The sequence below is a fragment of the Labrus bergylta genome, chromosome 18 (genome assembly GCF_963930695.1).
Source record: "Labrus bergylta chromosome 18, fLabBer1.1, whole genome shotgun sequence".
NCBI classification, from domain to species: domain Eukaryota; kingdom Metazoa; phylum Chordata; class Actinopteri; order Labriformes; family Labridae; genus Labrus; species Labrus bergylta.
The window spans coordinates 22867899-22883436 of record NC_089212.1 but is presented as its reverse complement, the minus strand read 5'-3'; the positions used below and the strand labels follow the sequence as shown (position 1 = coordinate 22883436).

General features: G+C 39.3%; 1 protein-coding gene across 1 annotated transcript in view; it reads left to right on the top strand.

Moving 5' to 3' along the window:
- Positions 1-12114: 12114 nt before the first annotated feature.
- Positions 12115-15538, top strand: part of pacrg (PARK2 co-regulated) — a 132552-nt gene continuing 129128 nt past the window's right edge. Inside the window, exon 1 of the mRNA XM_020648000.3 lies at positions 12115-12641. Coding sequence (XP_020503656.2) covers positions 12573-12641 — 69 coding nt within the window. The 5' untranslated portion in view covers positions 12115-12572. The remainder of the gene's footprint in view (positions 12642-15538) is intronic.

Genomic DNA, 15538 nt, shown 5'->3' with positions numbered 1-15538 from the left:
ACTTAACAACTTGGCTATCCAGCACCCCAACAGTTGGAAATATTTGAGGCAATGCATGCGTCATTTTTTGTAGGTACCTCATCAGGTCAAACTTCTTTCCATACACAACTGGACATTATACCCACATGCAGTGGATTGCAGTCCACACAATTTAAATATATTACCACCTCTGAATCTCTAAATGTATCTTTCTTTCTCTTTCACACCCACACACACTCGTCCATACCGCTGAAACGATTACAGGTAGTTTCCTCTGTGTTAAGCGAGTTAGTGAGGTGTTCCTGTTTCATAATCCCACCATACCTGCCTCAGCCACTTTGTGTGATGGATGTCAGATCGCAGCGAGTGATCTATGTTAAGAGACTCTGTTACATTTAAAACATCACAGGAACTTCTGAAAAAGCAGGGCCACACAGTCCCTTTGTTAGAATTTTTCGCTCTTACTCCATTTTTGACAGCAGCAGCCCTACTTGAGGGATTTTTTTTTTTGCTTTTTATGTTTGGTGACTCCTACTCCTTTCCTTCTGTCTTTATTATTCCCCCCTCCAGTGATTTTATACATTATGCCTCACATGCTTTCACACTCCATTGTCCATGCTGGCTCCGGGTATCCCTACTGTGGAGAACTCTGCCTGCTTCATCAGGGTGTGGAAACTGTGTGCTAATATTGCCTGCTTATACCCATTGGGTGGGATAATGGCAGCCATCACTCACTGATGCAGCACCAAAAGTGACATTTCCCTCTCTTTGTGCTGGCAAACAGCATAAACCTCCCACTGCATTATCCATCTCTTCTTTTTCTCTTACATATTCTTCCTTTGTTCCCCCTGTCTCTCCATTTGTTGATTTATTTTTATCCTATTTTTCGCTGTTTTCATCCTCGGTTCAGTCTGGTATTGTACGACAAGGCAAAAGGTCATGACCGCTGAAGGATGCTGTTGCAGAAATGGAAATAGCACTTGATTCAAAAAGCTTTACAAGTGATCATTTTACTCATGCATAAATTATTCAGTCAGGTCCTAAACAGAGGGACACATTAAGAGTCATGGCTACTATTACAACTCAATCATCCTGCAGGGGGTTAGCATTGCAGCTCATTTACTGGATTATTGGCAGGGCAAACGACGGATATATGACCAATCCATACATGCTGTTGATTCCAGCAATAATATCAGTTTCTCTGCGTTCTTCAGAAACAAAATTTAACCCGATAGGTCAGGATTTACCAAACCAGGTGACATTTGAATAATTAATTGCACCAGTCAGGGAAACGCAATTTTTTTCATTTAAAATTCAAATTCAAGGCCAACAGGACCTTTTTGTTTTTTGGTGTACTTCCCTTGTCATTGCTTTAAACTTGCATTGCTTCTGGGCAGAGGAAACAAGTTCTTAAAACATCTATCCATTATCTACATGGCTTTTCCCATTGGGTGAGAGGCAGGCTACGCCCAGGACTGGTCGCCAGCCAATCACAGGGCTGACATACAGAGGCAGACAACCAGCCAAACTCACATTCACACCCACTGTAAGGGCAATGTAGAGTCACCAAATAACCTAACGAGCATGTCTTTGGACTGTGGGAGGAAGCCAGAGTACCTGGAGAGAACCAACGCATGCGCAGGGGAGAACATGCAAACTCCATAAAGAGAGGCTCCTGTCAGACGGGGATTCGAACCAGGAACCGCCTCGCTGTGAGGCAACACAGTAATCACTGCCCCACGGTGGAGAAAAACACTTTCAATTATATGAATTTTCTGGCCTCAAAATAAAGAAGGTGTAATCATTCTGAACACGAGATAAACCTCTTGGACAAAATACAGTTACGTGTGGGTTCATCGCTCCAAACAACACATCTTATGATCACTTGTTAATATAAAATAAAAAGTTTAGGGGCGCCGGTAGCCAAGTGGTTAGTGTGCGGGCCATAGTCTTACAATCGGGCAGCCTGAGTTCAAATCCAGCCTCTGGCTCCTTTGCCACATTACATTCCCCACTCTCTCTCTCCCTGATTTCTGGCTCTATCCACTGTCCTATCTCTAAATAAATCCCCAAAATAACATGTGGTATGGTATGTATCAGTATGGTAGATTATTTTTACAAACAAGTTCTGCACATCCAAGAAATAGGAACTATGTAGAAATAGGAGCTATGTAGTCAGAAGTTTAATAGAATTAGAATAATTGCCCAATTCTGAACATAAAAAAGGAAGCTGGAGAAACTCATATTGTTCCCAAGCCAGGTGTCTGTTATTGGTGTTATCACCAGAGTAATCAAATCCACAACTGACAACAACACAAGTGAGATTTCTATCGCTGTAACAGCACAATACATGAACATTTTCTGTCCTCCTGCTTGTGAGTTATTTCAAGCACTAATTAATTAAAGAACTGAGGTGAACATAACACTATGAAAGACAAAAAACAACAGCGGCAGGAAACATCTAACAGCCCGTGAGGGGCCACCAATCAGAGGCATTGTTAAGAGGTGCGAGTCTGCAGGAAGGTTTCTTTCTCTCAATTAGAACTGCGGAGGTAGCTTGCACGTCTGTTCATCTCACATAGGACTGAAACGCAGAAGCTTATTTGTGTAATTGCTTTGGCTCAGGTTGGAGCCCTGAGGTGAGAGCAGAATGACCAGTCTGTTCAGATGCCTGAAGTCAAAAAGGAGAGTGAAAAGAGATACCTGTTGTTTTTTTCAAGGCAGTGATTTAAGTGTGTGTGTTTGTAGGGAGCAAAGGTTTACTCAAAGGTTTAGTTTGAATTCTTGATTTAACTTCTGCAAATGCTCAAAACTCAGAGCACGTTGATCAGGGTGAGCAAGATGTGACTCAATGAAATGTATTCCCTCATAATAATGTGTGAAAGAGCTCTTCCCTTTTATCTTCTTCTCATTCTGATGATAGAACGAGAAGACTTGTTAGGGCTGAGCACAAAAACTATCATGGAACCAGTAAAAATAAGCTTTGATTTCCATTGAATTTCAAAATATTCAATACAACTTTTCCTGACACTGTTTCAAAATATTTCAAAATATTTAACAAAGTTTCCAGAAATTCCTGAAAATATCAGAGAATTTTTTTTATGGAAATATCAATACACAAAAGATCCTGAAAAGATTCCCAAAAAGGTTCCATGAAACTTTCTTAAATGTCCATGAGTCCTAGAAAAATTGGAGAAAATTTGCCTCTAGAATATCTTTTTTTAAATTTCATGAAAAGTCCTTTAAACATTTTTGGAAATGCCCATGAAAAATTTACCAAATATTTAATAAAATCTTCATGACGATTCAAAAATATTTTCTCCCCCCCCCCAATTTCTTTTTTATGGAATTTCCCAAATGTTCCATGAAAATCCTTAAAAAGTAAACAACATTTCCCTGAAATTACCACAATAATCACCAGACATTTCGGTAAACATTTCTGAAGATTCCTGACATTTTGCATTAAAATCTCCATGAAAAATGGTTGCGTGAAGTCTCTAAAATGTTAAATCTTTTTCAAATATATATCTATAAAAAAAAAAAAAAAAAAAAAGGTTCTGGGAAATTTTCAGTGGAAATGTTTGAAAAGGTTATACTTTCATTTATACGTTTCCAAAAATGTCCCAAAGTTTCACCAGTTACATCGTCTCAAACAGAATATTCAGAACACATAAAGTTTTTGTGTTAAGGAGAGAAGTATTAGGTTGTTCGGGTATAAAAGAGGGCACACTTATCCTTCCTTAAAAAGGGTGAAACAACAAACTACTATAAATACTCATTATATACAAAAAATGTTTTTTTTTTACAAAATGTCACCAAATAATATTGTCCATAAAAAATCTAACAGAAAGCTAAATTTTGTCACAAAATGGCGTAATCCAGCGTGGAAGCCTACACTGTAGAGGAAGCTATGGCCTTTCTCATTAACCAACCCAATCATGAAACACTTTGGTGTGCCCTTTCAAATCACTGTCTCCAGGGTAACTACTCTCGCACCTGTTAAGTACTGAAACGAGAGAGCAAATGATCCACCTGCATGGAGCCCGACTGCAATCACTTCTTTTCATAGATTATTGAGCACCTATGGTTCTCAGCCTGCAGAAATACAGTGGCTGGGTGTTGTGGAGAATCTAACTTCACCACAATGTAGTTTACAAGCAATCAGCTGACATTGATCGGTGGTACACTTGTATATTACTCATACAACACCATGTCTCTCTGTGGAGTGTGGGAGAGTTCAGTATATGTGGGGTGAGTAGGACACAGTTGCCCGACACTCCAGAGGTTACTGAGGGTCAGCCATCTCCACTTCCACAATCCCACAGATGGTGACTGTTGTGTGGCCGCAGCAACACAGCAACACCCCACTGCAGGGCCAGGGCAGCAGGTACTGTGGGTGCTGTCCCTTCCAATGTGACAAATATGTGACATGACAGTGCATGCTCGGGGAAATTGCCCTCCTTCACTCATAGTGGAGCATGTTTTTCCCCACACACACACACACACACACACACACACAAAAGTAACAGCTTGCTCTTATTCTCCCCGGTCTCTTCGTCTCTGTAGTGCCTTCCAGTCACTTCCATGTCATCCCACCTCTGCAACACCTCTCCCACCACCCAAAGGTACAAGTGCATTTGCGGACCCCCTCAGTTAGGCTGTCATGTATATTTCAAAGGCATTTCTAAGTACATTCAGACACACTGAATGCACATTTACCAAAAGAGGCCATCCAGGGCGAACATTCCTACTGGGGCTCTTGACTTTCATGCATTTAAAGTCACTCTAGCAGTAATGTGTACTCATGATTTTCTGACCGTCAATAAAACTATTGGGGTGTCTTACAGGTCTTAAGCGTAGACTGGATAAATAAAGTGCAAGACAATTTGTTTCTTGACAGCGTATATGAAGTCTTGAGTTTGGCAATTTGCTCTGGCCATGCTTGTTTTCTGGAGCAGGAAGTGACCATATTTGGAAGCAGAGATTGTACAATAATTTATCGCCCAGCCACCACCGTCGGACATGCGTCGTCCCTACAACCACCGCCGTCCTCATTCCTTCACGGCCTGGCCCGACCTTCACCTCATCAGCGAGGAAGTGTGGACAACAGGAACGCGAGGAACCCTTCCTGCATATGATCCCATATGCTCTTTTGTAAAGCGCCACGAGATAACATTTGTCATGAATTGGCGCTATAAAAATAATAATGATTGATTGATTGATTTCCTGTCTCTCTTTATTAAAGGCAACAATGCCCCCCCCCCAATATCTGAAATAAAAACACATCAGACACAGACCTTATGGCTCATCAGTGCTGTGTGTCTGTAGGACAGCGGTCTGTAAAAGACAGTTTCAGCCCTAACATAATAACAACTTAGAATTTAATAAAAATTTGCCAAAATGTTACAAGAAATAGTTTAACTAAATGTACGTTTTTGACCAGCAATGAAATATGAACTCTAGTCCGCCATGTTTCCGCATTATGTGACAGCAAATCTGTCAACTCAGCAGGTTGGATACCAAAATTTCATCTGACCTTCGGAGATGTTTTTTGTCATGAGGTCGCCTACTTGTGAATCTGAAAAGTTTAAAACGATTTTTTCCAATCTTTCCAACACCATTTGAATTTGTATATATAGGATAGTATATATACACAGAAGTGCAGATAAAAATACGATGTGAATGTTAATGAAAAGATTAAAGATGAAAAGGATGTTAAAGACACACACACACAAATCACAACACCTGTAAAATCATTCCAACTTTCTCTTTCCTCTTTGATGCAGTCATGGAAATTAAGGTAATTTTACCTGCACGTCTGCTCGTCCTCACTCCCCCCCTCGCAAAAAAAATTACATCTTAGAATGCTTGGAAGCGTTAATAATATTTAAAGTTAAACGCCATCTGTTCCCGGGGCCTAGCGTGAATACCAATACGGCGGGCTAACGTTGCAATTAACCGAGCCAAGATGTCAGGAACGCAGAAGAGGCCCGCTCGAAGCCTCCTGCTCCAGGAAACGAGAGGCAGATGTGATGCGAGCAGAGATGGCTTTTCTGTTCTTGAAAAAAAAAAATACTCCTCCTGTCCCTCTTTCCCTCTACCTCCATATGTCCATATGCAATAGGATCCCCAGTATCATCTTAACTAAGAGGGATCTACTTTGAAAAACATTGCCTTTATAAATGCCTGTCGCTCTACATTTGAGTATTTCAAAAACACAGAGCAGAGACGCACCAGTCAGGTGAATGAGCTGATTTTCTTTTCCTCCAGGAGTCAAAGAAAGCAGATTGCATTTGCCCCTGCCATACTCACCCTATCTCCTGCAGGGTTGTCATGTTTGAGTTTTTTGTGTGTCATTGCAAAGAAGGAACACATTTTAATCGTTAAAAAATAAACAAAAATAAGTACACCAGACAGATTTCGAGACAATCAAACACTGCACATTATTCTGAGAAGGATGTGGGTGAGATTGAAAATGTAATTTACGGGTGGGAAGATATGACACGCACTTCACTGTTTTTCAGATCCTTGTCTAAAAGTTTTCTGTCTCTTTTTATCTGCCAGTCTTATGGAAACTAGGTGGTGCGTTTATGTCATGATTCCGACAACACAACAACAACAACAACACTGTAAAATACAGGTGTGAAAAATACTAATGAGGTGATAACACACACACATTGTCATCTAGTTATCTAGTCAATCACCTAGTAATCACTTACCTTATGCCCACAAGATAATAACCTGTTCCAATGACATAACTACATTGTGTGCATGTAACCCTGGAGCTCTTTGGAAAACACTGACTTCCTTTTCAGCATGACAACATCAGCTCGCCTACCTGTTGTGTTAGCTGCTACACAGCAGCTGCAACGCTGAGATTGATTGACACGTTATATTCTTACTGTTGTTAATGTTCTTCTGTGTTTGGTTTAGTTTGCTTTGTTCTTGCTGTTTGTCAAAGCACTTTGTAAACCTGTGTTTTTAAAAGGTGCTATATAAATAAAGTTATTATTATTATTATTATGTACAGACAAATCAGTATTGAACTTTGACTCATGCCGCATTAGTGAAGGTTTTTCTATTGTTTAAAAGAGTAACTGCCTCTGCAACAACTTTGATTGACAGGCTAATAATCAGTGTCGCTAGCATGGTGAATTGTTTTAGTATTTCATTTCGTAAAAAAAACAGCACAGGGACTGTTCAAAACCTGGACATACCTGCACAATAAAGGATATTTATTTTGATAAAAAAAAAATCTAAATTACTGCCTTGACTCTGGGCTATAGCACAAGATCATATTTTGTTCCAGCAATAATAGTAACCTGTGCGCACATATACTTATACAGTTTTCTGACAACTAAAATGGTAATAATTAATCTGCAACACACCCAAAAACCAAACTCAACAACAGGGCCGTTATTACACAAATCAATACAACAGGACTTTACACATCGACCAAACATCCCTCTGGATGGAGGTACACAGCACAGAGGTGCAGAAGGGCTCACCTTTGGGAAAAGCCTGATCCCTGCTGTTATAGCTGCTCTGAACAAAAAGCCTTGCTCAACAGACCAGAGTGGGAACCTTTGTATGCTATACTTAAAAAAAAAAAGATGTGATGAATGTACCCACCCGTATGTTAGAAACATCCTGAGCTTTTCAATGGCACCCTCCAAAGCTGATAATACAAATGTAAAAGCACGATTATCCCTTCACCCTTACCCGTCTGTCTCTCTCCCTCTAACCCTCTTCACTCTTCCTAAGACTATGTACATAGTGGAATCATGCGCAAAAGAGAGAAAAGACCGGCTTTTGTGCAGCCCGGTGGGATCACTGGTGTCTCTGTTCACACATTCAGGTTCATGCGACACTGACCTGTGGGTGACAGGGAAGCTTAATTCTCTGGAGAGTAAGGTGTTGCCATGGCTGTTGAAAGCAACACCACTAAGGTCATACTGTGAGCCACGGTGAATTCAATGGATTCACTGTGTTGATGCACACTCAAAAAGCCTGAAAGCCCACAGTGACACAATGGCCTCTAATCTACTGAATATTTAAGTGTGTCAGGTTTGGCATGAACATAGAGGACACATAAATGGGTGTTCTCTGGAATAGACATAATCATGTGAACAATAATCAACCAGACTTCAGCCATCCTTTATCAGATGTAGTATCCATGTGTTGATCATCTGGACATGTGTCTGATAATATGCTGCTATGGTCCAGTGGGCATGTTTGAGTGTACGCTCCAGGGGATGAGCAAGCTATGCCGTCCAATATCAGCTGGCCTCAAAGCTGCTTCTATAATGCATGAAGATCAATACTCTGTGGCTTTGTGAGTGAGGCCTTGCAACTCTGTTCCCATATCAAGTATTCTCACCAACTGCCCCGCCGTTTGAGGAGATCTTTGCCTTTGGATTGAGAAGGGCCCAGGGGAACGTAGACAACGAATCTGGATGCCCAAAACGCTTTTCTTTGAAGCAACAACAACAACGAAAGCAACAACGACAACAAGGAAGCTAGTAGTGCTGTGTTTAGGGTATTTTTGACTTCTGCAGTTTCTATGGCAGGGTTTGATGTAAGCTTTCAGAAGAACATATTAAATACATCAGTAATAAAGGACTCTTCCAAGTGTATGTGCTTATTTTATATGCAATGTCAGCAAATTTCCAAAAGCATAAGGTCAAATTTAAAAAAAATCATGAAAGAGATTGAGAGTTTAGTGTTGTTTCATATTCAGTCATCTGGCTTCCCTTTCCAAAAGCAGTACACCTCCCACCCTGGTTCAGTCACAGTTTTACTATTGCACGAACACAGCCCAGGTTGGGCCCAGATTGCTTAAAGGTACGGTAGATTTTTTCATTTTGAACTTTATATACAATCAAACTTTCTTCTCTCGCACCCAAAAAAAAAATGCACTTTTCACCAGAGAGCGCTGTGAATGCAGAGACAAAAAAAACAAATGGGTGATTCCAGCATTAGTGGACACAGGCCTTTGATGTGCAAACATGTTTCTTGTAAAGCATTTTCCAATGTAAAGAAGGTGAGCTTCATTTCGTTATACACCATTTAATACAAAGCAGCAAATCAAACCATTTCACAACATTACTCAAGAAGCAAAAACGTCCAAAGACGACCTTTAATTAACTTTAAAGGTCAAACTGAGTTAAGATTGGATGCCATACTCATCCATTCATGCCTTTAACATATATGCATTTGACTGGTTCAGGGTCATGGACTGCATCTCATTAAGCCTCTAATGCAACAGAAAGAATGGAATATGTAGTGCGAGGAACGGGAAACATTACATCTTCACCAGTCTAGGCCACAACAGCAGAGAATACCATCACTTATATGGGAGATGAACCCTTGATAGCTCACATAATATACTGCAATAACAGTAAATTTTTTCTATATTCAAGTCTTATGTCCTGGTTTTATTTTATTACTTAGATTGAAAAACAAACAAACAGGCAACCACATGTTCTGTATTGATGCCAGGTTTTGTTTTAAATCTCCTAAATGTTGAAGCAACTATTATGTATCAATATAATGAACACTTTGATAAACCCAGACCACTTTGTGTCCAATTTAAACTTTAATTGAGCACAAACTTTGTTCTATAAACCATTGAAGGCCCCATGCACCAACACAGCTGTTCTTACTCATTCTGGCTGATTAGATCTGTGGGAGGTCAAAGTTTTACATCGCCCTGCTTGGTCACCAAAGTCCTTAATGAACTTAAAAATATTGTAAAGGTGTTAGCTGTTAAAGACTTAACAAGAAAAGGTGCAAGAAAATTAACAAGATAGTCAAGGAGATGCTATACAAAGTCCAAAGCAGAGAACTAATCAGGCCGAAGTAAAAACACACGTGGTAGTATAACAATAGGACTTTAACACAAGAATTGCACAAAATTGTGACAATATCCCCATTATATTCATTTTTGGAGTACAAAGGAGTATTAGGTCCACTTTAAGGGGGGAAAAAAATCTGAGTTTTCGAGCTTCGCGTCTTAAATTTACAAAAATAAACTTGTAAATTTATGAGAATAAAGTCGTGTTCATACAAGAATAAACTCAAAAATTTATGAGAAAAAGGTTGTTAATTCATTTTATAGTTATATTAGAAGAGCAGCAGTCGTCTGTATGGAAATGATCGTGGAGTATCTTGTGAAGTCATACTTTAGTAAAGTTTATTTTTTTCTTTAAGGTGGCCCTAATACTCCGTCGTACTGGAGGACTCGTGCATTAGCCTCATTAGCATCAATGCTGCAATCACTGTGGCTTCATTGAACAATGGGTTCCATATCTGAAACAACATTTTTCTTTCTGGTTTAATGTCATGATAATATTTCAGATTGTAGGCACATAAAATGAATATGATATATCTTTTACATTCAATTGCATTTATCACAGTTGCATATCTTCAAAAACTTTGTGTGACTTTAATGACCTGGCAAACTGTTAAACTCTACAAGCCCCCAGCCACTCTCCCTACAGCCTAATGGTCTGCTCTAATGGCTGTTTGTCTTGTTTCATGGTAATTGGGGGGCAACTGACTCCAAACTCTGCTATCTTTTCCTGCTGAGAGTCTTCTGCTGGCCCCTCTGGGTCCCCTGCTTTGTAGGTACCGGTTCCTGCTCTAATGATATCATAATTGCTGTTTTCCCGCACAGTGGACAATAGTTGCCAAGCCTGAAGGTGGCCCAGCAAATGAGCTAGAGATCAAACCAGGAACAACAAGATGATGATGAAGGCACAGTGTCGATGCAGACAAAATAACACATACTCATCAAAGCATAATGTATCATGCTTTCCATTGTTTTTACTCATATTTATCTCTCTAGCTGCTAAACCTTCCAGTTATCTACAATACATCATTAACGACCAAAAAATGCCTATTCATCTTCACTTAGTGAATCAGCAGGGCCACTTCATTGTGTCCTTGAATTGACTTTTAGAAATTGTGAAATGAATTTGACCTGTGTGTTGGCTTATGCAGATAGTCAGAGCTACATATATGTGCATATACATGTATGTGCAAACACATCAAACCAAATTACATTCAAGCTAACAATGCATTTCACAAATGATCCTGCAATGTGTTTCTACATCTCACAAAGACCTGCTCAGCACACACTCGCAGCAGTGAGATAGTGCAGCGTTTTTTGAACAATCATTTCTCAGTCCTGCTGAATTCATGCTGACGCTCCGGTTTGCTCAGTTTGCTTTCTGAAAACTCCCCTTTTCCTCTTTTTAATCCTCTGAGGGGAAGCAGAGGGAGGGAAAGAGGGAGAAAGAGAGAGGGACCAGCATTGAATGCTGACAGGGACATAACTTGCCTTTCCCTGCATACCTTGTTTACAGTCTTTCTCCCTGCTGCTATACCCTCCTCTCTCAATGGAGCCATAAAAAACAAATAGGGGCTTTTAGAGAAATTGCCTTTGCACTGAAGATTAATAACAGTTGCACCAGTTCACCCAAGAAAGTCTCCAGAGGCAAAAACGATATTGGAAGATTAAAAGTGCCACGTCCCTAAATTGGAGTGATTCAGAGCTCAACCTGCTCTCTAACCAGCTTATTGAGAGTCAAGGTCTTGGTTTTTCCTGCGAGACAAAAAGCATCCTTAAGTATTTAATTCTGGATGAGGATGCACTGTATGAGTTAAATGGTGAGCTAAGGGTGTGATTGATCTTCTGCCTCCTAAATGGAAGAGGACAACGAGCAGGCTGCAGTGGCTCACATAAAAATTGGCCATTCTGTGAGAGCTTAGGTCATCTTTTCTCTTTTTGCAGCCCCCTAGTTAAAAAAACCGCACAATGGAAGTAAAAAAAAGAGAGCAATGATTCAACACATTATTATAATAAAAAAAAAGAGAAGTGGTGCTGCCCTGATATTAAACTGTCAATTAAGATGCATACATTTGCAAACAAAGCAATAGGTCTATTTGGTAAGATTACATTAAATAATTATTAAACAGTAAATCACAATGCGTAGACACCCCCTAAAATAAATTTCACACAAAAAAAGTAAACAAATAAAATGATCACCAGGACTATTCAATTCAATTCAAATAGCTTTATTGGCATGAATGTGTAAAATATATCGCCAAAGCATATAATAACAAATAATACAATAGTAGTAATGAAAATTAATAATTAGAAATTAAATAATAATGACACACAGACATCAATTCAAATTAATGCTATTTTTTCCTTACAACAATTTTAAAAAATACAATGACATAATCATCATGTAGGCTACTCTAACATCTCAAATACAGCACTTTTTGCTGTCACATAACCATCTCTTTATCTTTTTGGCTTTGTGACAAATTTTGATAAGGTCAAATAAAAAGTAATAACACAAAGAGGGGGGTCCTCTCGACACTTTGCTATGCATATTTTCAAAAGTGCCATAGAATTTCTATGGCAACAAGGAAACACGCGTCTCCGCAGCAACCAGACCTGAGCGTCTCTGACGTTGCCTAGCAACCACAGCAGGGAGGAAAAAAAAAACTACGAACGTCTCTTGCGCCACACAAATCAACATTTCTGCTTCACTTAATTCTTTTTCAAGACACCTGTGGATATGTTGAGACACAAGAAGGAGCAAAGAACACAAGGCTTCACCGTGAAGTCTACTATGAAGAACTCCGTGGTGAGTAAAGTTATCTTACGCTGTAAACGTTAACGTTAGCTGACGTTCGGTTAAAGTTAGCTTTAGCAGCGTTTGAGCTAGGTAAAGGTGTTCCGAGTGTCGACCGAAATAACAGGTGACAGCTGAAAATACTTTGTGTAATGTACAGCAGGTGTAATTAAGGGAAGTTGTGGAAAACTCACCTGTGGTATTTTGGTTTCAAAATGACGTGGTTAATAAATTGGTTAATGTCAGTTAGGTCAAACTATGCACACTATTTACCTTTACCTGCGTCAACACTTTGAACAGCTTTACTAACTAACCGTACTTTTCTAATCATGGAGACAGACATGAGTTGCATTGAAGAGGCAGAGGGTGCATCCGAATTGTCCCTCCTGTCTCCTATCTCCTTTCACTATCCACTTCACCTTTAACCCCGGAAGCATTTAAGTGGCGGCCATGATAAGAGCCGTTTGAATTCTCTAAAAGTTAAGGAAAGGTGGGTCAATGCTTCCTTTATAACCTCCTTTAGGATACACTGGACCATCCTTTACCAAAGGAGATGAGATTTGACGACCCACAATTCCTCGACTTGCGCATCCGACCGTTCACGAACATTAACGATGATCATAAAGTGAAACAGATCAAGGGATAAAAAGATAAGAGACATTTTTATCAGATGATGTTTTATTCAACATATTTCATTCAATTCAGAATGTTTTGTGCTTTTCTTCAGTTGTACATTCTTGTCTTGCATAAATGTAACAATTAATTTCATATTTATGTTGATGTTGATTTCTGATTGGACAGGAAGCTGATGGTTTCACTTTTCTTACTTGTAGCCTGGTAGTCTATATTGCTTTTGTTTCAATCCCAACCTTGTGGTAATTAGGATTATTTCACCGGTAAGAAGGTACAGAAAGAGTTTTTTTAGATGCGTTTTTTGTAGTCCATTTTCGGAACATTGTAGTTTCAACACGGCAGACTACGTCATTAACCTCCGCCGGCCCGTCGCATTTAATGACGTCGCCTAGTGGAAAATGCGGTGGGATTGTCAGAGCGACGAGATCTCCTTTCCCTAAGTCCTTTATGAATTCTCCTAACATCTTTCCTTGACCTCATGACGTTTTCGCGGGGTTAAGGTAAAGTGGATAGTGAAAGGAGATAGGAGGGACAATTCGGATGCAACCAGAGATAAAGTTGAGTTGTGCTGAATGAGATGGGTTACTTGAACTCTGTCAACCTAGACTCCCACATGCTGCTTTTACTCTGTCTTTCTTTATCTTTTCTCTGAAGATGCTCAACAATCATCTGTCTGGTCTTGGTGCAGAGCAAATTCTTCACAAATCAAATAGCCTGCATAGGCCTAGATCAGATGAGGAAACTGTTAAAAATAAAAAAGGGGAAAGAATGAACATAACATTGTTCTCTAACCATTATTTAGCCTTTCCTGTATTTCTGTCACTGTTTGTAATTATTTTGGTCTTGGCATTTTAGACCTCCAAAATTACATCCAATATCTTTAATAGGCTAAGAAGACACTTTTAGAACCCACTCCAAAGCTACACTGCAATGATTAGACACTATTCAAAGGCCATATGCTAGGAAAAATACTAATGATTTTTTATTTTTGTAACATCTTGGCGTTACCAAATTAACATAAAAGGGAAATGTTTAATAGACTACCATGATTGTTGGGTAGTTGAAGTCTAACGCAGCCCTTATTCTTACAAACTTAGAGTTGTCTATTTATTTTTTCTAGCCACAAGCTTGTATGTGTCCTAAAAAAACTGTTGTGGATTTGTTTTTGTACTTGTGCTCCTTGGCTGATGCTATAAAAACAACAACTACAAAGCCTCCCTTAGCGGAGTTTCCTTGTAGAGCAGCCCCAATCATAGACCAGACATGTCTATAAACTGTGTGGAAAGAGTTGATTAATTTCTTGAGACAGTTTTTGTCGGGTCTTTTCTCATTTACTGCAAATGAAGATGGATCAGGAAAGTATAATAGGTTTGTATCGCAGAAGACATTTGTCTTCATTGATAAACTGTATTGGTTGGTTGGTAAAACTAGCTTTAGTAGGGGTGTGGGGAAAAAATCGATTCACGTCCAAATCCCAATTATTAATTTCTACAATTCTAAATTGATTCAAAGAGTCCAAAAATAGATTTTTTTAAAAACTGCTTTTTTAAAATCCAGAATCAATCTTCACCAGCAGCCAGTTTGAACACTGCTGGCATTTTCTTCTGTGCACCAGACCTTCCTTGGTATGCCAATGCAACAAGAGGTGTGTCGATTCTGGCTCGTTGTCAGCCATGCTTGCTTTCATTAGCTTGCTATTAGCGACGGTAATTTATGGCTGCAATGTCTGCATAAAGTTAAAATAATTTGCAGCTTCTTAGTGCACAGGAGTAGAACCTGAAATAAGCACCCCTTTCTGACAAATAGGTAATGTGTTGTCAATCGCAAATCGGTTTGAATTGAAAATCGATTTTCTGTCTAATTCTGACCTCAAAAATCTAAATAGTCTGAAGAAAGAGTCACACTCTTAAGCTTTAGCGTCACCTAAAATGGATAAGTACTATATATATATTTATATTAGGGGAATGTCTCATATATTTTAATGTATTAGATCAAGACAAGTTCAAACATTTTCTGTCTGGTCCATGGCTAAATCTCATAAAAATGGGATACAAAGCATAAAGCTGGCTTTTCCCTCTGCTGACCCTCTTCCATCAAAGGCCTATGATAGATGAATCTGTAGCCACATGCTGTGCTGTTGAAGATGTTGTAGACAAGGGAAGCAGATGATAGACTGTAGGCTGCTGAAAAAAACAAACCCTCCAGTTACACATTTACACAGACATCCCTTTTTTTTATGGCACGCATAAAAGAGAAGTAATCAGTGTTTGTGTGAG